General features: G+C 43.4%; 1 protein-coding gene across 1 annotated transcript; it reads left to right on the top strand.

Annotated features, from left to right (window-relative positions):
* Positions 1 to 207: 207 nt before the first annotated feature.
* LOC100273613 (putative tetratricopeptide repeat domain containing family protein) lies at positions 208 to 20,827 on the top strand. Its single transcript, NM_001148029.1, has 16 exons — positions 208 to 580; positions 1,497 to 1,631; positions 1,719 to 1,792; positions 2,078 to 2,117; positions 2,953 to 2,998; positions 8,417 to 8,496; positions 8,593 to 8,768; positions 8,849 to 8,974; positions 9,331 to 9,405; positions 16,492 to 16,617; positions 17,000 to 17,069; positions 18,320 to 18,402; positions 18,875 to 18,988; positions 19,466 to 19,565; positions 20,219 to 20,254; positions 20,549 to 20,827. Exons 1-16 carry the CDS (start codon positions 218 to 220, stop codon positions 20,645 to 20,647), a joined length of 1,743 nt encoding a protein of 580 aa, NP_001141501.1. The 5' UTR covers positions 208 to 217; the 3' UTR covers positions 20,648 to 20,827.
* The last annotated feature ends 53 nt before the right edge of the window (positions 20,828 to 20,880 follow it).

A 20,880-nucleotide genomic window follows, 5' to 3' on the forward strand; every position in this document is an offset into this window, starting at 1 on the left:
AAAAGTCAAACGAATTACGAATTATAAATTGAGTATTTATGTATCCGGTACCGTACCAATGGCTATCTTTATACGAGTTCCTGGCGAAAAAACTCACAACTACACTAGTTGTGGCGACTCAGTCACACACAGACACACACGACTACACGAGGCATGGCACAATCCGTTGCTGAATCGATTTGTTTTTCCTTCGAAACGATCCTGAACCCTAATTCGAATGCGGAACTCAAATTTCGGTTTCCCTCGCGTCCCGCCCACATCCTCCGCAGCCGCCGCAGCCGCCGAGCCGAGCTCCAAGCGGAGGAGAATAGGAGAGACCACCGATCCGCCGTCGGAGATGAGGGAGGAGGCGCTGGAGCGGCTGCGCGGGGTGGTACGGGACAGCGCCGGGAAGCACCTCTACACGTCGGCCATCTTCCTCGCCGACAAGGTGGCGGCGGCCACGGGGGACCCTGGCGACGTCTACATGCTCGCGCAGGCACTCTTCCTCGGCCGTCAATTCCGTCACGCGCTCCACCTCCTCAACAATTCTCGCCTGCTCCGCGACCTCCGGTTCAGATTCCTCGCCGCCAAGTGCCTCGTAAGGCTGCTGAGCACCTCCCCCCTCACCGCCGTTTCATCCCGTCGTGCACGTCGCCATGCGTTTCAGTGCGGGGCGTTCTGCTCTTCGCTGTTTGGATTGCGGGCCGATTACCGGCAGCTCTCGACATTTCATCAGGCGTTCTGGGCTAGTACTTTGGCCGAACACCTCGCGGGCATCTCAACTGATTGTTAAAAATACTGAGATTCGCTTGATTCTATTTCGGGTGATGCTTTTGAGTGTGGCTGGGCATTTGCTCAGATACATTGCGCCCCTAGTGCCATCAGTTTCGTTTTGGGCCTGTGTGGAAAACTTCTAAATGTCCACACACTGCTTTGATTTATGTTCGCCACTAAACAAATTGATTGTGTGTTTTTGTATTCTTTTTTTACCAGTCTCCTGCTACTTAGAACAATGTCAGGATTTCTTAGAGGGAAAATGGTCAATAGTAATGCTGCATGGAATGAACAGCATGTTTCTGATGTATTTCTCCTAATCCTGGTTTTTAAAGCAATGAGAAGAGCATGTTGGCATATAAGATGATGTGACATGCGATTTACATAAATGTGTTAGAGTGGACGCACTAACCAGTTCAACCCAAAAACTTAAGTTGATGGGAGAATGTAGTCAATCCAGTTATACACTTCAACACCCCCACTCACGTGCAGCAAGAGAGAAATGCGCAAACGTGGAAATAAATGGGTGCATGCATAAATAAAGCCTCTGTCAGGATTCGAACTCGATAAAATGTAGTCAATCCACTTATACACTTCAATAAAATGCACTTGTCACATATGGATTTTTGGCTGAAGGTTTCAGTTTTCCGTTTCTAGGTTAGTCTAGATTGTTAACTTAGTGAGAGCTTTGAGCTTCTTCTACAATTTCAACTTCACAATTTTGTTTCTTTGTTTATTAGGAGGAGTTGAAAGAGTGGCATCAGTGTTTGTTGATGCTTGGGGATGCAAAAGTGGATGAGCATGGAAATGTCCTTGATCATGATGATGACAGTGATATTTATTTTGATAAGGACGCGGAAGATCATGAGATCAATGTGTGATGATGCTCCTTCCCTCCCTGAACACCTTCCTCCTTTCTGGTTGTTGGATGATTGCTTACTACTGTAATACTTGCTTGCCAGATCAAATCAGCTCTATGTTTCTTACGTGGTAAGGCATATGAAGCACTGGACAACCGTGATCTTGCTCGCCAATGGTAAAACTAAATAGCTTAATTTGCTTTTCTTTTGGTTAAAATTGATTGTGTATTTCAAAATAGTACCATTATCAGCAATATATTCAATTAGTTTTTATGAACTTTTGCTAAAATATTTTTTCCTTGTGCACTTTAAAGTTGAATTAGCTCTGCTTTATCTCTTCACGCTTGTATCCTTAATTTAGAATTATATAGTAAAACAAACTTCAAAGTTTGGATATGCTGCTTCTTGCTAGTCTTCTGTTGTACCTGACCTTTTATGATTTTCTTCCCTCTTGGTCTCAGGTACAAGGCAGCTGTTAAAGCCGATCCTCTGTGTTATGAGGTGGGAAGAACAGTGACTCAATGGCAGTACTATTCTTTCTACGAGAAAAAGAACATGCAGTACCATGTTATTATTATCTTAATATTTCCTCCGTTCCAAATTACAAGTCATTACAATTTTCTTGAAGAGTCAAATCATCTCAAATTTGACCAAAATTATACATAAGATTACAAATATTTATGACATCAAATAGGTATACTATGAATATATAATTAATGGAGAATCTAATAATACTTATTTGGTACCATAAATGTTATTATTTTATTATATAAATTAGGTCAAACTTGAGATGTTTTGACTCTTAAAGAAAGTTGGAATGACTTATAATTTGGGATGGATGGAGTATCTAATTCTGTACATGTACAATGCACACACCTTACACGCAATATCTAAATTGTTTTATGTGTTTCTTATTTACTTGATCTTTGTATTTCTAACTTGGGTAGTCTGAACTGTATGACATGCTGAGTCTATCTACTATGACACTCGTGATGCACATGCTGTTTGTGTTGAAGTTAAATGATACTGAAATACCTGACCATTTAATATGCCTAACCTTTGAGGCCTAGAATATTGTGGACATGTGTCTTATAAGTTAGAACTGTAGTGCTATTACTTGTAGTGTCAAATGAACAATATGTTACACGTTGTTTACTACTGTTGTTTCCACAAATTATGAAAACTGAACTGTAGCATTGTATAAAAAACCATCGTTTATTGGATATTTTGGCAACCACAATCCTTTTGACCATCTCATGTAATCATGTTGATATAATGGTATATGATGTTCTAACTTTGTAGGCTCCTAAATGTAATCCATTTATATATGTTCCAGGCTCTCGAACGTCTTGTTGATAATTATATGTTGACATGTGAGGAAGGTAATATTAAAGTTGGGCTTTGGCTTGTCTTGAGTCTTTCTTTTATCTTGAATGAGTTTTAAGTGTTGCGTCACTTTTAAAGATAGAAGTTAGAACCACATTCATTCCCAATATGATCTACCAGTCATATAGTGGTTGGCTAACCTATCCATTTCAATCATGTTTTAAGCAGATAATTTATAATTAGAAATGGCTAGACATTCTACTACCAGTTTGATAGGATTGATTAATATGATTGCACATCTGCAAAATGTATCTGTTGTGAGTATTTCTGTAAAATACCACAAGTTCTATTTTCTTCATTGAAATAATTTGTAGGACATGTTTTACTTGGAATCTCATGTAGTTTGGAGCATTATAGAGACTAAGTGAGGCGGAATCGTCTAGATTATTCCAGCTTAAGTGCCCAAGTCCCGCCTTAGAGGCAGCAACAAACTTAAATCAGAATAAACTGTCAGTCTGTAGGATCTAGTCCGACACAACCACTCAAACCAGATCGAATACCACTTGCTCACTCGAAGGTGAGTCACAGATAAATACAATAAACTATAATACCACAAATTTAAAGGAGTACTTAAGTGTTATTACAATATCGGAGTTCAAAAGTAGGGGAACATAGTTTTTAGTGCAGCGGAATAAATTAACGCAGATAACTGGAGAGTAGGGTGAGGCCTGGCCCACTACTCCTCCTGGTCCTCTCCTGCAGAGACAACATCCCACTCAACCGTCTAACCCGGTGGCAGGGTGGATGGCCAAGTCACACTGTCAACCATATCTTGCAAGATACCTGAAAATTTGTGCCACAAGTAAGGTTGAGTATACTAATACTCAGGTAGACTCACCCGATATGAGTAGTCTACTCCTCTACTTCTAGACCATGAAACTGTTTGGTTGAGGGGTTTGGTTTGCCAAAAGCACTAGTTGAGTCTAAGTCAAATTTTAGCTTTCCAGGTTCTAGAATAATACTTTAAACTAGATGAGCACCTAGCTATCCATACATGGTATCACCCATTTAGTCAATCAACATCTTTTTGCAAGCAACCTCATTACTACTTATTACTCAATGCAGTATAATGGATCAAACAGTCTCATTAGCTGCGACAAGCAGGCGGTTTAAATCGAGTTTTAACCTTGCAAGGTAACCTAATCACACGACATGTAGGGGCACTCGGTCCCCACATACATCAACCGTCCTCATCGATTCCCCGTCAACGAATCAGACCCACTTTCCTAGGGTACAATGCTCCACTACCTCGAACCCAGCTGTGCAGTGACCGCACTTGTACCCACCATTACCGGCATGGGAAACCACATTTCAGAGTAAGTGGGGAGTATGACCGCGAGCAGGTTCACTCAGATTCTAGGCTTACCGATTTACCATATTTCTTAGCATGTGCTTAGTACTTTCAAACGCTTGACACAAGTATCCACACATTAATCCTTATTCCAATTCCGTTCCATAGACCGGGCATCCCAGGGATCCGTGTCCACAAACAATCACAATCCTGTTATCAAAATGAGTACAATTAACTCCTGGTCTTGTGTGAGTGCTAGAAAAATCACTTGACTAATACCCGAATCCTTAATTAGCATAGTAGCTACTTGACCTAGCATAATAGTATTTATCTAAAAAAGTAACCTAAGTTCATGCGTCTAGGGCTTCAAACAAATCCTACACTTAAATGCACAATACAAGCCTACAAATAATATTGCAGTAAAATAGCATATAACAGGTTATGCATAGAACCGGGGCTTGCCTTCAGGTGTTGGTGTTGCTGGGATATCCTCGACAACTGGCTCGGGAGTAGGTTCTTGAACTCCTTTTGGCTCAACTTCTTGCTCCGGTATTAGCACACACTCTCCGTCAACGAGGTTGCAATCTATCGAATGCAATGCAGGGGATATATATAGATATACACTATGATAGGCTAATGTGCTTAATGATGATGCATGATTTAGATTGAGATTTAGTTACTTAGCATTACGTTGGGGTTTGCACTATAAGTGTAAGTTTTATAAGAGGTAATACTTATATAAGGCTTAACCTAAGGTTTGACTTGGTGAAGTGGTTTAGGACTTAGTAAACTCTTCCTTGGAGAGGTTGTTATGGTTGCTAGATTGGTGAGGGATTGGAGCTGCTAGTGGAGGTGGCACGTGAACAGTACCCGCCAATGAACATTAGATGCGTAGAGGGGATTGGAGAGGGGGATCGATGGGCAGGAACGCCGATCGGGGGCCTCTGCCCACGACCGAGCAAGAGGAGAGTTTCTCCCTTCTAATTCTTGCCTACTTTATTTCTCATCTATTGATTACATAAATAGGCCGACTGACTGCCCCTATCTAGCTAGAGATCTTTATCTCCTTAAATCTCTTAAAACTCTCAACAAACTACTAACTGATAACCTTCCTAGATAATCTCAACTAATCTTCTTATCCTTTGACCTGTGCTCCTTGCTGCAACCCCCTTGGGCCCTGACAGTCCTGACAGAGGTTTAGTACATGCCTAATTAGGTTTGGTAGGTGTCCATTACTTAACCTTGGATTATCCTTAATTCTCCTTTTCTTTTTAACCAAGGCTTAAAGGGTGAGTTGAACTACAACCATGATTAAGAAATTTCTAAAAATTCTACAAAAATTACAGTAGATTTCTACTAATTATTAGAGACTGTCACTGAAATTTGGGGTCAAGATTAATTAGAGTTTGCTCTAAACAAAAATACCAAATTCTTGAGCAGAGAGGGCACTTAACACTACAACACTTATATAACAGTGGCTACTATCCTATTGGGCATTTTCCCAAGTATTTAGGTGAAGTATTAGAGACTTATACCAAATTTCATAGAGTGACACTTAGTGGTCTTTTATCTACGCTTTTCTAAAGTTTAAGGCTTGAAAAGCACCTACAACTAACTTGCCCTTTGAAAAGTGTCAAACAACAGATTTAGAAATTTTTCTAGGTTCTTTTTAACACAAGAGCAATCATTCCTAAAGTTGGGGGTTTATTTCTTCAAGGATAATTTCCTATGATTTTCTAAAGTTTTCCTTCTTTTGCCAAAATAAAAGGTTTCTATTTCTTTCTTTCTTATACTAGGGTTGTTTGTATTTCCTAGGCTTACATTACTCACTTAGTCTAGGAGAAATAGTGAGCTCTCTGGTTTCATCTATTTATCATTTTTCTTGCTTTTACTTAGATAAGGGCCCAAATGGTTAAGTGGATAAACTCTACCAAAAGCCTTAGACCAAAGGGTTCTACAATTTTGTACAGTGACAAATCCTACATGGCTTCTCAAAATTTTCGAAGCCTAGATCAACAATATAACTATTTTCTCCTCTAATATTTTAAAATGAGCATTTTAATTAATTAAATCAAAAGTCCTACAATTATCACTAAAACCAGGTGGTTTCCTATTTTTAGTTTGAAGCCATATAGATACATACAGAGTACTATAAAATTTGTTTGGTTAATTTTGGATTTACAAAACTCGAGTTATGACTTTTTGAAGTTCTCTGTCTAAATAAAATAAATAAAACAAAATGATTTAAAGGAAAAGGACTTTGCATCACGACCCCTAGCCTTTCTTTTATCTAAACTGTTAAAACCGCACCCCTTGAATACTATTTGCGTTTTGCCCCCTAGACTTATCTCTCCCTCAACCCGCACTCCACTTTACCTGGAACATGCAACACGTTTCTCCGGCGAGGAATTTTTCCTTACCGGCGATGGTAGCGAGTCGGGGAAGAGGTCGGGGAGCGTCGTGGATGTCTAGCGGGCTTGAGGGCGGCGGCGATCGGCCGAAGGTGGCCGGAATTGGTCGGCCCAGGCGGGTGGGGTTCATCGGCGAGCTCCAATCCGAGGCCCTGGTGTGGTAGAGCTTCGAGGAAAAGCTCTGGGAGCTTTGCGGGGCCTCGGTGAAGCTGTCCCCGAGCTCGAATTGGGTAATGGTGGCTCGGGCTGGCCGATCCTCATGCTTCGACGACGGATGGTGAGCGACGTGCGGTGTTGGGCCTTCTCTGGTGCGGTAGAGCTCGAGTGAGCGAGTCTACGAGCTTCGGGAAGGTGTGGGGGAACTCGTAGCGAGCTTAGGCGGGCGGGGGAGTGGTTGGATGGGCCCGACCACGGATGCCGTGGCTCGGCGGCGATGGTGGAGGGCGGTGTGAGCTCCGGCGAGAGGAAACTGGGGCGGCAGTGTGCGGCATGGATGAGGGAGCCGAGAGCTAACCCAGTGCCCCCCTTAAATAGCCGCGGGCGTGACATGACGGTTGCCGACCAGCGCGTGGGGCGCACTCAAGGCTTGCCCAGTTCGCGCGTTGGCGTGCCGTCAGTTGGCGAACACGTGGAACTTTGCTTCTGCCTGTGTTCAAGCCAGGGGCGAAGCTAGAATCTAAGATTAGGGGGACCAAATTAGATTACGTGGGGGGCTGTTAGAAGCATTTTTTGCATTATTTACATGAGAATTAGCTAAAGAAATTAACAGCCCCTATAGAATTAGGGGAGCATTAGGGGGGACATTGCCCCCCTGTGCCCCCCTGCCGTCGCCTCTGGTTCAAGCGCCCATAGGTCGCAAATCCGAGCGTATTTGGGCAAAATCCTTGTGTAAGATTTCTTCCTGGTTCTCTACTCTATCTATCTTTTGCAGTAGCCAAGCGTTTTGTGGCAGGGTTAAGGAGTTGTCTAATCCCCAAGTTTGGTTTGTCTTACCGCTCGAATTCGAGAGCAAATCACTGTTTTGTCATGTCAAACGGTGGTGCCTCGGGTTCAAACTTTTCCAGGGTATACTTAGGGTAATTTGACACACTTGTGTGCACTGTTTTCAAGTCGTCCGATTAATCGCGATTAATCGTCCATGTCGGTTTGGACCAATCGCGATTAATCGCCCAAGTCGTCCGACTAATCGTGATTAATCGCCCTAGTCGGTCAGTCAGAACGACTAGCAAATCGTCCGACTTGAAAACATTGCTTGTGTGGTCTTGATTGTAGGGCTGATTTTGGGTTAAAGAAAATTTTGTTTTTTCCCTCTCTTCTTCCACATATTTGACATGATTTGAGGTTTTGTTAAGCCTTTTTGGGGCTTAACCCTTAACAACTTTTGTTGGGTACTTAGTTAGCTACAACTTTTGTTAATTGTCTACTTTGTGATGAGGAGACTTAGTTTTCTTAGTCGCTTGTTTATAGTGCTCTCTATGCTCTTAAGGGGTAAACTTAGGGTTTTGGTTAATCCCCTCCCTTTGATTATTATGAGATGGTCAAGCTAAGCCCTTTAGGTTGGTTAGTACCTAATTAGAGCCTTGTTCCTTAAGTGTGGTGTCTTTTGCCCTAGGTAATTCACATGTGATAATTGGTTAAGGAGTGTGTGTTGGGTTAATCTCCTTTGCTCACCTGAGGTGTAACACTAAGATGGCACAACGGTATTTTTTCAGAATCTGAGTTATTATCCTCTCTGCAATTTGGGGAAGAAGATGGGTGGCTATCATCATTCTACTCGTGTTTGATCACGAAGGTACTTGAATTAATATCTGAAGTTTGACACATGCAAATGATGGAAGTATAATCGTACTTGCTTCCTTTTTGCTCATGGTTTCTCTTCTACCTTTAGCATGAAAAAGAATATTTAGTTGAAGCAAAATTCAAGAAACTTGAAGAAGAGGCCTGCAATATTTTGTCCTCGAGTTCTGGTGAAACAATGAAAAACAACATTGATGTTTTGGTTTGCAAAGCTGAATACTACCACCAGAGTGGAGAGTACCAAAAGTGTTTTAAACTCACATCCTCGTAAGTTGGTAGAATTAAATATTATTTCACTTTCCTTTTACTTGCAAATGTTTATCACATATGTTGTAATTTTTTCTCAGGTTACTTGAGAGAGACCCTTTCCATCTAAAGTGCACATTAGTTCATTTGGCAACTGCAATGGAGCTTGGTCATTCCAATGATCTTTATCTTTTAGCATGCAACTTAGTGAAGGATTATCCTGAAAAGTGAGTATGGATCTTAATCATTGGTTGATTAATTATTTCGTGATTTTCATTCCATGATACAATATGATCATTATCCTGACTTAATTTTCAACAAAAGTTGGGTGTATCCCCTCTGACTGAAAGTTTATTTGATTATATAAAAAGACTATTACTGCTAGATGCCCTGATTTATTGATTCACACTTCATTTGCCTGCCAATAATTCGAGATATAGTAAGACTTGGTTAAACTGTGCACCACATGCAACCTTTCATTGCATGAACCAGGAAGAAGTTTTTTTTTGTCCTTGATAGTTTGTGGTCAATCATGAATTCATGATCATTGCATATATTTAAGTTCTACTTGTTTTATTTGCAGAGCTCTTTCATGGTTTGCTGTCGGTTGCTATTACTACTGTATTAAGAAGTATGATCAAGCGCGAAGATACTTCGGGTGATCATCTTGTCCCGTTTAAATGTCAAAATTCATCACATTATCATTTTCATCTGTAGCTTCATTATTCTACCATTTTATTCTGTTGGAAAAAATGTTCTTAGTGCGCAAACTATGGCACTACTTGCTATGCTGTCACGATAACTACTATTAAATTTTTTTGTTGAACTTGTAGCACTACCTTTCTTTGAGCCAACACACAGCTTGGACGACATGTAGTTACATGCCGTGAAAACACTGACTTCAAAGTAATGTGTGACCTTGCTTCCGAAGAAATTATGCATTTATTGATTTTGATGCCATGCTATGGTGAAAAGGATGTTATTTAGCAGTAGTAAGCATGTGATAACTTGAGTGAACTCCCGTGGCCTTCCCGGCCGTATCCGCCGTTACCCCTTATATTTTGCTGCGAGCGCGGCCACCATGACCGGCGCAAACGCGTGCGCTGCCGTTGGCCTCCCTGGCGGGGCTCCTCGACGTCCTGACGACCGAAGAAGCAAGAAGGTCGGCCTGCTGGTGCTCTTTTGTTGTGTTGCCCTCGCCGATCGTTGACACTCGAACATCGACCCCTCCCGAAGAACAGGCTTCTGCTGCGTGTCTCCCGACCGCGGCCACCTCGACTTCGGCTACCTCGGCATCTAGGGGCTATCGTCTTCTTGGAGCATACACCGGTCTCTACTCCAGCCTCAACATTCGCACCCTCACGACACTGCGACTTCGGGGGGATTTCAACCCTTCGGCTTCTACACCAGTCTCAACGTGTGTGGTGCCCCCGTTGCGACTGCGGGGGATGTTAGACTGTGTGTGTGTGGGCCGGCACCACTGTTGGGCTGATGGCCCATTAGGGTTAGGGTCATGTGAGTCTATATATTGTACCCCATCTCCTATGCAATACATCAAGTACTACATCTTACACTGAGGAGTGCTACTGTGACCACTAACCAACTCAGTTAGAGGCCCTTTCACATCTTAGGAAGGATAACTTTTGGTATTTAGGATCAGTGCTAAAGAGAGACGGGGATCTTGATGGAGATGTTTGCCATAAAATCAAAGTAGGGTGGATGAAGTGGCGACATGCATTTGACATCCTGTGACAAGAGGGTACCATAGAAGTTAAAAGGACAACATATTCAACAGATAAGCGTTGTGGAAATGCGTATATTGCGTTGGATTTACGGCCATACAAGAATGGGTCGAGTCAGAAACAATTATATACACGATTGGCTAGTGATAGCACCAATTAAAGTAAAGCTTGTCCAATACCAGTTTAAATGGTTTGGACATGTCTAGTGAAGACCTCTAGAGGCACTAGTATGTAGTGGGATTCTAAAGTGCGGTAGCAATAGGAAGAGTAAGCGAAGACTAAAGTTGATATGGCTTTGGTCAAATTTGGAGAGATATTATTAGTGGATTGCTAGCTTCATCTCCACACAAGTGCTCTTGAATGGGATCCCAAGAAAGACCATTCACCTCAAAAGGGGTTTGAGGCAGGGTGATCCCTTGTCTCCAATGTTCTTTGTTCTAGTTATGTATGATCTTGGGGCCATGGTCACTAAAGCTGAAGAGGAAGGGCTTTTGCAACCTCTTTCTTTGAGACCCTTACAACATAGGATTTCTTTGTATGCAGACGACATGGTTCTTTTCTTGCAACCAAGGGAGAGTGATATTCAGATGGTTCTCAACATCCTACACTTTTTCGGGGAAGCCTCAGGTCTAAAAAAGAATGTTCAGAACAACAATGTTTATCCTATTCGGTGTGATGAGCAAGATATTGCAGTTTTGAAAAAACAATTTCCTTGTGAGTTGTCTGCTTTATCCCTAAAAAAAGCTTTTAAAGAGCCAAGTACAACCAATCATTGACAAGATTGCAGATCAACTTCTAGGATGGGTGCAAGGTCCAAGTGCAGTTTGTTCTAACAGGAATGATTATTTATCTTGCAGTGGCTGTGGAGTTGCTCGCTTGGGCCCTAAAGGCTATTGATAAAATTAGAAATGGCTTTCTTTGGCGTGGAAGAAAAGATGTTAAAGGGGGTCATTGTTTGGTGGCTTGGGGAGAGTTTGTCGGCCTCTAGAGTTTAGAGGGCTAGGTATTTTTAGTCTAAAGGAGCTTGGATGGATCCTTTAGATGAGATGGCTGTGGTTAGCCAAGACTGACCCTGTGAGACCTTTGTCTTCCCTTCCATTGCAGTTCTATGATAAAGTCAATACCTTCTTTTCTATAGCTATTGTGACATAAATTGGCAATGGCACTTCAACCTTGTTTTGGAAGGACCTATGGTTGCATGGCATATGTATTAAGGATTTGGCACCTAGGTTGGTTGAGGCTGTCCAAAGACGCATTGCCAATGATAGGAACTTGCAAGAGGCTCTTGTGGACAAGAGATGGATTTCTGATATCCGAGGTGTTCTAACTGTTGGAGTCATCGCCGAGTTCCTTACTCTTTGGGATGCTTTATGATTGGTGGAGCTGCAGCCGAAGATAGAAGATAATCACATTTTCAGGTTGGTGAACAATGGTAAATACTCAGCCAAGGCAACATATGAGAGCTTGTTTATGGGATTAACATAGTTTGAGCCTTGTGAGAGAATTTGACAGTCTTGGGTTCCTCCGAAATGATTTTTTTTTCTTGTGGCTCTTAGAAGATGCTGGACAACAGATTGGCTGCAAAAGCGGGGGCTTCAACACCCTGATCGTTGCCCTCTTTGTGATTAATAACCTGAAAACATTGACATTTAATGGTTGGATGTGTCTTTGCAAGACAATTCTTGTTTAGGTTTGTTATGTACCAAATCCTCTAGCCTTGCTGATTGTAGGTTATAACGGTGGGAGATTGGGGGTCGAGGCTTCAAGCGCGACGAACGCCGAGCCGACGCCGTAGTTGACGGCGCAGCCCACAGGGGCGGCCGGCTAGGACTAGAGGTGGCGGCTAGGGCTAGAACTGGAGGAATCTAGACTATGGGCCTGACAAGTATTTATAAGAAAGCTAGCTATCTAGATAAGTATTTATAAGAAAGCTAGCTATCTAGATAAGTATGAACTATGGGCCTTGGGCCCTATCCTGAGGCCCTGTTGCGCCTAGTATAGGCCTGGCCGTAATAACATCTCTCCCTGCCTTCTCAAACAGCTCGTCCTCGAGCTGTAGGTTGGGGTAGGCAACACATAAGTCGTCGAGGTTCTCCCAAGTTGCGTCATCTTCAGGAAATCCGTGCCACTGAACGAGGACCTGCCATGTGCCGCGCCGAGGCTGGGCGCGAAGCACCTTGGCCGGCACAGGAAGTAGCCGACCATCCATCACGGGCACCGGCGTCCCCGGAGCTGCAGGAGGGTCCCCCCGTTGCTGCTTCAGCAAGCTGACGTGGAAGACATCATGGATGCGGGCACTCTCCGGCAGCTGTAGGCAGTAGGCTACCGAACCAATCCGTTCTTGGACACGAAAAGGCCCGGCGTAGCGAGGTCCCAACTTCCCTTTCGTGCCTGAGTGGAGGGATTGAGTAGTGCGATGCAGCAGGCGCAGCCACACCTAGTCACCCACCTGAAACTGTACCTCCCGATGCTCGGCGTCGTAGTACTTCTTGGCGAGCTGTTGGGCCTGCATGAGACGCTGGCGTACCTCAGGCAACATCTCTGGAACGGAGCATGGCGTCGGTGGCCTCGATACGCGCCGTCCCTGGTGTGTAGGCCAACATAGGCGGTGGGGGCCGGCCGTAGACCACCTCGAATGGAGTGGCGTGTAGGGCTGTGTGGTAGGAGGTATTATAACAATACTCCGCCCATGACAACCAGTCCACCCAGGCCCGTGGCCGGTCGCCGGTGACACACCGAAGGTACATCGCAATAATCTTGTTGACCACCTCCGACTGCCCATCCGTTTGCGGGTGGAAGGCAGTGCTCATTTTTAGTGTTACCCCCGCCATCTTGAAGAGATCCCGCCATATGTGCCTGGTGAAGACGGGGTCCCGGTCACTGACAATGGACAGCGGGAACCCGTGTAGGCGTACGATGCCGTCGAAGAACGCCCGTGCGACTGAAGACGCGGTGTAGGGGTGGCCGAGGGCGATGAAGTGGGCGTATTTGGAGAAGCGGTCCACTATCGTGAGGATGACAGACTTGCCCGCCACCTTGGGCAGCCCCTCGATGAAGTCTATGGAGATGTCGGCCCACACCTGGGACGACACCTCAAGGGGCTGCGGGAGACCCCTCGGTTGCTGTGCCAACGTCTTGTTCTGCTGGCACGTGGTGCACGTTCGCACCCAATCCTGCACGAGCGCGCGATCGCGGGGAATGTAGAAGTCTGCCCGCATCCGGTGGAGGGTCTTATGGACGCCCTCATGCCCTGCTGAGTGCGCCAATGTCAGCACCTGGTGGCGCAGGTCGTCATATCCCGGCACGAAGACGCGTGACCCATGCAGGAGCAGTCCGTTGACGAAGCGCCACGGAGTAGCCAGCTGGCCCTCCTGTATCTGCTGGAGGTGCTGCCCGTCGGGCGCAGCTGCCGTCGCCCTCCTGATGTCGTCCAACAGGGTGAACGTAGGACTAGAGATGGGCCGGGCCGCAATGGTCGCATCTTCCACGGCGCCCTCAGTGTCGCGGCGGGACATGGCATCCACTACGATGTTCAGGCGCCCCGGCCTGTACTCCACCGAGAAGTCGAAGCCAAAAAGCTTGCTGATCCACTGATGCTGAGGAACTGTAGACATGCGCTGATCAAGCACGAATTTCAGGCTGTAATGGTCAGTGCGAACAGAAAAATGACGCCCCCACAAGTACGGGCGCCAGTGACGGACGACCTGCACGAGGCCGATGAGCTCCCTCTCGTAGGTTGCCAGCTTAAGATGGCAGGCTGCAAACGGCTTGCTGAAGTAGGCGAGGGGTCCCATGCCCTAATGAAGGACGGCACCGAACCCCGCACCTGACGCGTCACAGTCGACGACGAAGAGCTTGGAGAAGTCCGACATCTAGAGGAATCCCGAGCCGGCGCCATAGTTGACGGCGTAGCCCACATGGCAGCCTGACAGGCGCTGATCAAGCACGAATTTCAGTCTGTAATGCTCAGTGCGAACAGAAAAATGACGCCCCCACAAGTACGAGCGCCAGTGACGGACGACCTGCACGAGGCCGATGAGCTCCCTCTCGTAGGCTGCCAACTTAAGATGGCAGGCTGCAAACGGCTTGCTGAAGTAGGCGAGGGGTCCCACGCCCTAATGAAGGACGACACCGAACCCCGTACCTGACGCGTCACAGTCGACGACGAAGAGCTTGGAGAAGTCCGACATCTAGAGGAATCCCGAGCCGACGCCATAGTTGACGGCGCAGCCCACATGGCAGCCTGCTAGGGCTAGAGGTGGCGGCTAGGGCTAGAACTGGAGGGATCCCGACTCCCTAAAGGAAGCCGGAAACAATCTCGTTTCTGCTTAAAAAATCCCAAGGTGTCTTACAAGTATTTATAAGAAAGCTAGCTATCTAGATAAGTATGAACTATGGGCCTTGGACCCTATCCTGAGGCCCTGTTGCGCCTAGTATAGGCCTGGCCGTACATAACAAGGTTACTTGGGCAGGTCAATCAAATCAAAGGAACACCATGGATTGGTTGATGATGGGCATTGATCAAGTGCAAGGCATTGCGGCAAAGGGGCTTAATTCCCTAATCATCTTGGGGTTCTGGACACTTTGGAACCACGGAAACGGATGTCTTTGAGAAGGTCACCCCAAATGTGGATTCAGCCTTTAGGAAAACTGAAGAAGATAGAGCTGTGGGAGATGGCAGGGGCCAAGAGTCTCTCCCTCCTAACGGCCCCTATTCCTGGATTATAGCCTTAGGTGGTCGCTTTAATAGTTTGTTTTCTATGGATGCCTTTTTGTATTTTTGTTTTTTTGCCGCTGTAAGGTGGTTTTTACTCTTGTATTGGTCTATTTTGGACCCTCCAATCTTCTTAATATAATGATGTGTAGTTCTTCTACACGTTCGAGAAAAAAAGAGGCAGTAAAAAGAGACTTAAAAGATGGAATATACTCAGATTTAGCCTTGAATAAGAGTGCATATAAAACAGCTATCCATGTGCATGAATCTTGATTTGTAGGTTTCTATTAGGTTTTTAACTCTAGCCTACCCTAACTTGCATGGAACTAAAAGAATTTGTTGTTGTTGTTGATACTATCTCCCCATTCAAAATGTAAACAAAATGCAAGGCACAATTTATAAGTTGGATGAAGTACTATTTCCCCTTGAACCTGCGGGAAAGCCCATGCATCAATATGCAGAACTGTAGTTTCAAACAAGTGAACAAAAACAACCAACATTCTATCCCAAAGTTATGCATCAACTAACTCTAATCAGTTTGAATAATATGCTGAACCCTGTTCTAAGACATCTACTTCTGGCATAAAGGATGAGTAAGCACTAAATAAGGTTGCACTTGAATTTTATTATCCATGCCAATGATTTCAAGTCGTCCGACTAATCGCGATTAGTCGGGCTGGTCGGTAATTAGTACACGATTTGCTGGACGACTCGACCAGACAACCTAGTCGTCCTGGTCGTCCGACTTATGTGTCCTGGTCGTCCCGGCTAGGGTTTAGTTATTGGGCCTTTTTTAGCCCATCTACAGTCACTGCACGTCTCCTCTCCTCTCCTATTCTAACCTACCCACCAACAGTCTCTGGCTCTCTGCACGTCTCCTCTCCTCTCTTGCACTGCCCCTGCAGTCCTGGACTTTCATTGCCGACGGCTACACCGGCGGGCGACGGCTACAGCACCCTGCGTCCCTGCCCCTTCTCCTAGAGCCCTGCAGCCTGCTGCACTACTGCAGTCTCTAATTTATATAATGTATACAGGTATATTTATATATATACCTATATAAGTATAGCTACTAGTGTAGGACGACCAGGGACTGACTAGGGGTCGACTAGTCGCCCTAGTCGTCGCCTAATCGCGACTAGTCGCCTGGTCGGTTCCAGGGTTCGACCAGGCGACTAGGCGACTTGAAATCATTGATCCATGCAAACTTTTATGTTTCACTGGAATGATTTTAATTGATAAAACTTGGTAGGTACTGTGGTTTACAGTACATTAATATGTTTTCTTTCAGCAAAGCTACAGGTTTAGATGGGACGTTTCCTCCTGCTTGGATTGGTACAGGCATTGCCTATGCTGCTCAAGAGGAAGGTGACCAAGCAATGGCTGCATTTCGGACGGCAGCTCGGTTATTTCCTGGGTGAGTAATCCATTTCCTTTATTTTTCTTGATTTTTTGAAGACAAAAAGTGGTTGTTGATGCCAACTTACTTTTCATGACTTTGGCTAGAGAAAAAAAAACTTTGTACTTGTACTGAATGTTGACACATTTATCTTTTGTTCTGGACATTTTGCCCATGAACATTGTCTGGTGTACTTTGGATGTTTCTGGGATGCTAACTATGATACCTTCGGTGTTTCTTTTCTGAAAGTTTGACGAGCTTTCTTAATGTAGCTATTTCACAGTAAAGTTTTTGAATTTATGCCTGCTCTCTAATTTGGGGTATAAAATTCTTTCAAATGTCCCATTGTGGTACCTGTTCTCAAGCTATCATCTAATTAGTTCCAATAATGCATTTTCAGATGTCATCTGCCAACTTTATACATGGGCATGCAATATGTGCGAATGCACAATTTCAAACTTGCAGAGCAGGTAATATTAATTGACAGACTGCTTATTGGTTCTGATTTTCTTATGTGGAATTTCATTCTGATAGAGGAACTGTGACTAGAGGCAATTTGGGTCTGTTTATTTCAAGGCTAACTCTGCCACAACTTGCCTAAGGTTAGTCGGCCAAATTGAAAAACTTAACCTTATGCAGAAAAAGTTAGGCAACCTATGGCAAGTTATACAACGAACCAAACACACTTTTTATCTTTTTTTTGCCATACCCCCCTCATTTACCTCAGGACTACTGGTTTTTGGCCAAAGACATGTTTGAAAATGGCATTGGTTGTTGTCCAAATGCATCTTACAAATGAGCAGCCTGGCAATTGCAATCCAGAAATCAACATGTTTCTTTTGGTATTTGTTGATCTCCTTCCAGGTGAGGTTCTGTTTATTGTATCTCATAATGAGAGCAATGCTAACTTGCATCCTGTGGTCACCTTACCTAGTATTTGTCATTGGTAAACTTCCACACCTGAGAATATTTCAAACACACTGTAGAAGGCGCTTGTGAATCGTGATACACAAACATGCTCTAGTTCAGCACTTTGGTTTGTCTGAAATTTGGCTGGAGCTTGGCTTTTGATCCAAATGAGCCAAATCTGAGCTGGTTTCCCATGTTGTTTAACTATCAGGACTAGTTTGAGAGCGAGAAAACCGGAGGGAATTGGAGGGGCTAAATTTCCCATCTTATTCAAAATTGAATAAGAAGGGAAATCTAGCCCCTCCAACCCCCTCCGGTTTTATGGCTCCCAAACTAGCACTTAGTGACTCATTGTGCTTAAACCGCAATCAAGTTTTGCTTGCTAACAACTCTATTGTTTAAGTATTCTTGCATCTACATGTTGAAGTGTATAAGTGGATTGGCTACCTTCTCCCATCAGCTTAAGCTTTTGGTTTGAACTAGTTAGTGCGTTCATTCTAACATGGTATCAAAGTTAGGGGTCTCGAGTTCGAGTCCTGGTAGAGGCTTTTTTTTGTGTCTCCACCCATTTATTTCCACGTTTGCGCGTTTCTCTCGGGTTGAACGTGAGTGGGGGTGTTGAAGTGCATAAGTGGATTAACTAACTTCTTCCATCAGCTTAAGCTTTTGGTTTGAACTGGTTAGTACGTCAGTTCTAACACTACAGATTGTAGCACTACTAATAACCAGTCATCCTGAGATTGTTGCATTACAGAAATGTTCTTTTCTCACTTGATGTTGATACAAATTATTTTTGTTTTCTGTGATGTAGTTCTTCACACAAGCAAAATCCATCTGCCCATCTGATCCACTTATTTACAATGAGTTGGGGGTTGTTGCGTATAATATGAAGGAGTAAGAAACACCTTTGTTCTACCTTTGGTTCTAGATGCTTTGCTTTCATGAACAGCACCATTCTTAGCTCTACTAGTTGCTCTAGAATTAGTAGTGCCATTTTACATATATCTTATTATCCGAAAATAAAAAAACTGAATGCACCATACAGAGCTCTGGAAACCATGAAATATGCCCACAAAAAAGGGCAGATCCAATGCCAGATGCTCCACATGAAATATGCCCGCAAAAAAAGTCTTCAACTGGGTGGGGCAAGTTTGCTGTCTGCATTTGTACAATATGTTTTTTGCTTACTGATAATCTGATACTCAATTTGTTCTGTTCAGCACCGAATTCCTTATGACATTCCATTAATTCAGATGTGATAGTTTGTTGGATAGAATATCAATTTGATCAATATCCACTGCTAAATTCATATTTAACGTTTGTTTGCTCTGCAAACACTTGATAGAGTTGTTTGTTCAACATTTAGGTACCGAAAAGCAGTTCAGTTGTTTGAGTTAACATTGGACCATACTTCATCCTCTCTGAATGAAATGTGGGAACCAACATTGGTGAATCTTGGGCATGCACTTCGGAAACTCAAGTAATTGATAAATTACGCCATATTGCCATGTTTAGTATTTACCGAGTTCTTTCTTTCTGTGAGCTTCTTTATTTAATACCGACTCAACTATAGACTTGCCTTTGCTGATTCAGTAACCTTCTCAGTTAATGAATCTAATTTTATGCATGAAAATGACAAATTAGTTTGTTGAATTGATCTATCAAAGTTATGCGAGTATGGAACTATAGATGTTTTCTTGGTCATTGTTTTGTATAACTTACAAGAACACATGACACTTATTTTGGGTCACCACACTCCATTTGAATTTGTAGGATTCTTTGTCTTGTCATTCAATGTAAAGCCGCCAGTCACGGTTTAACTTTACTAGTATATGCGTACTATAGTTTTTGTGCTTAAGATATTCTCAGATGAAGAGCTTCTTTCATCCCTAATTTCTATTTTTATTAACTCTTGTTGAACTATCGTCCAAGGTTTAAGTATTTATTGTTTGAACAGGGAATATCAGAAAGCAGTATCATGTTATGAAAAGGCACTCACTTTTCCAACCAAAAGTTTGAGTGCATTTGCTGGTCTTGCTTATAGTTACCATCTTATGGTACTTTTTTCTCTGATCCTCTTTCATTTATTGTTTCATACAATGTTTGCTTTTGTTAGACCGTGTCCAGCAGTTCACCCATATGACCACTCACAACACTGCTTTGTACTGCGACTGCACTGTTCTCAGATTAGACTTTAAATATGGATGAGGATGAATAAGCTGCTAGAGATAGCCTTATGCTGCTTTATCATACTAAAAATATATTTATATAGGCTGGAAGTTGTGGTATATGTTAAAGATTATTTAGTTTTTGTAGATTTTAGGTCCATTGATATTCGGCAAAGATTTAGCCACAATCCCACGGTCATATGCATCTCAATTCTTCAGTTACGGTGACAATTATTTTATACTGAGTGATGTTTGAGGTATATCTGTTAACTAGGGATGCTGTTGTTTAAGTCTCTTAAAAATAAGATCTGCTTAATAATGGATCACTGTCGTGGTGCAAGCTTTCTAATTGTAGTGGCAGTTTGTTGAAAAATGACATGTGTGCACTGTCAATTAAACAGAAGTTCAACTTGCATATAAATGAGTACTACTGTAGACCATAGAATTGATTTTTTTTATGTTCCACGTTGATTGGTTGGCTGCTGATCTTCATATATATCCAGTAACCTGAATTTTACGCATACCTTCTTTTTGCTATGCAGGATAATTTTGAGGCTGCCATAAATTATTACCACAAGGTGTGCCCTTTTGATCATTTCATATTTGTCTATTCTAGTTAAGCAAATTCGTAGTACTGGTTATGCAAAAATAGTACGTATTATTTCAGTGAGATGCATCTTTCCTGGAGTTCTCTGTGCTTTGACTTTTTGTTAATACATGCCTGCAAGTCTGCAATCCATACCCCCAAAATTGTCTCTAACCAGATGTGTTGGGTAAAGGGGACGAAGTTTTTGTTCATTTGTGTCCGTTGCATTCAGCATCAAATGCTTTATTGGCCAGTGGCTTTCTCATGTGTGTCCTTTTTTGGCCAGGCTCTATGGTTGAAACCAGACGACCAGTTTTGCACAGAGATGCTAACATATGCTCTTGAGTCCATCTGTCAAAGCACTGCTCGTAGAAGGCCTAGTTGAGGTTTGCTAATCGCAACATGCTAGGATATTCTTTACCTTACAAGACTAGTAGCCAAATTATATGTAAATTTGTTGTTGTACAATATGTAATTGCTCAAGTTCATTTCAGCCACTTGAGGCTGATCGCATTGTAAAGCCAAAGTTTTCGATCTTTTAATTTTTATACACCCCCTCCGTTGTCATATAATAATTAAGTTCGTCCCGATGCTATAGCTTCAAAAGACAGGTCTCAC

The sequence above is a fragment of the Zea mays genome, chromosome 1 (genome assembly GCF_902167145.1).
Source record: "Zea mays cultivar B73 chromosome 1, Zm-B73-REFERENCE-NAM-5.0, whole genome shotgun sequence".
In the NCBI taxonomy this organism is placed as follows: Eukaryota; Viridiplantae; Streptophyta; class Magnoliopsida; order Poales; family Poaceae; genus Zea; species Zea mays.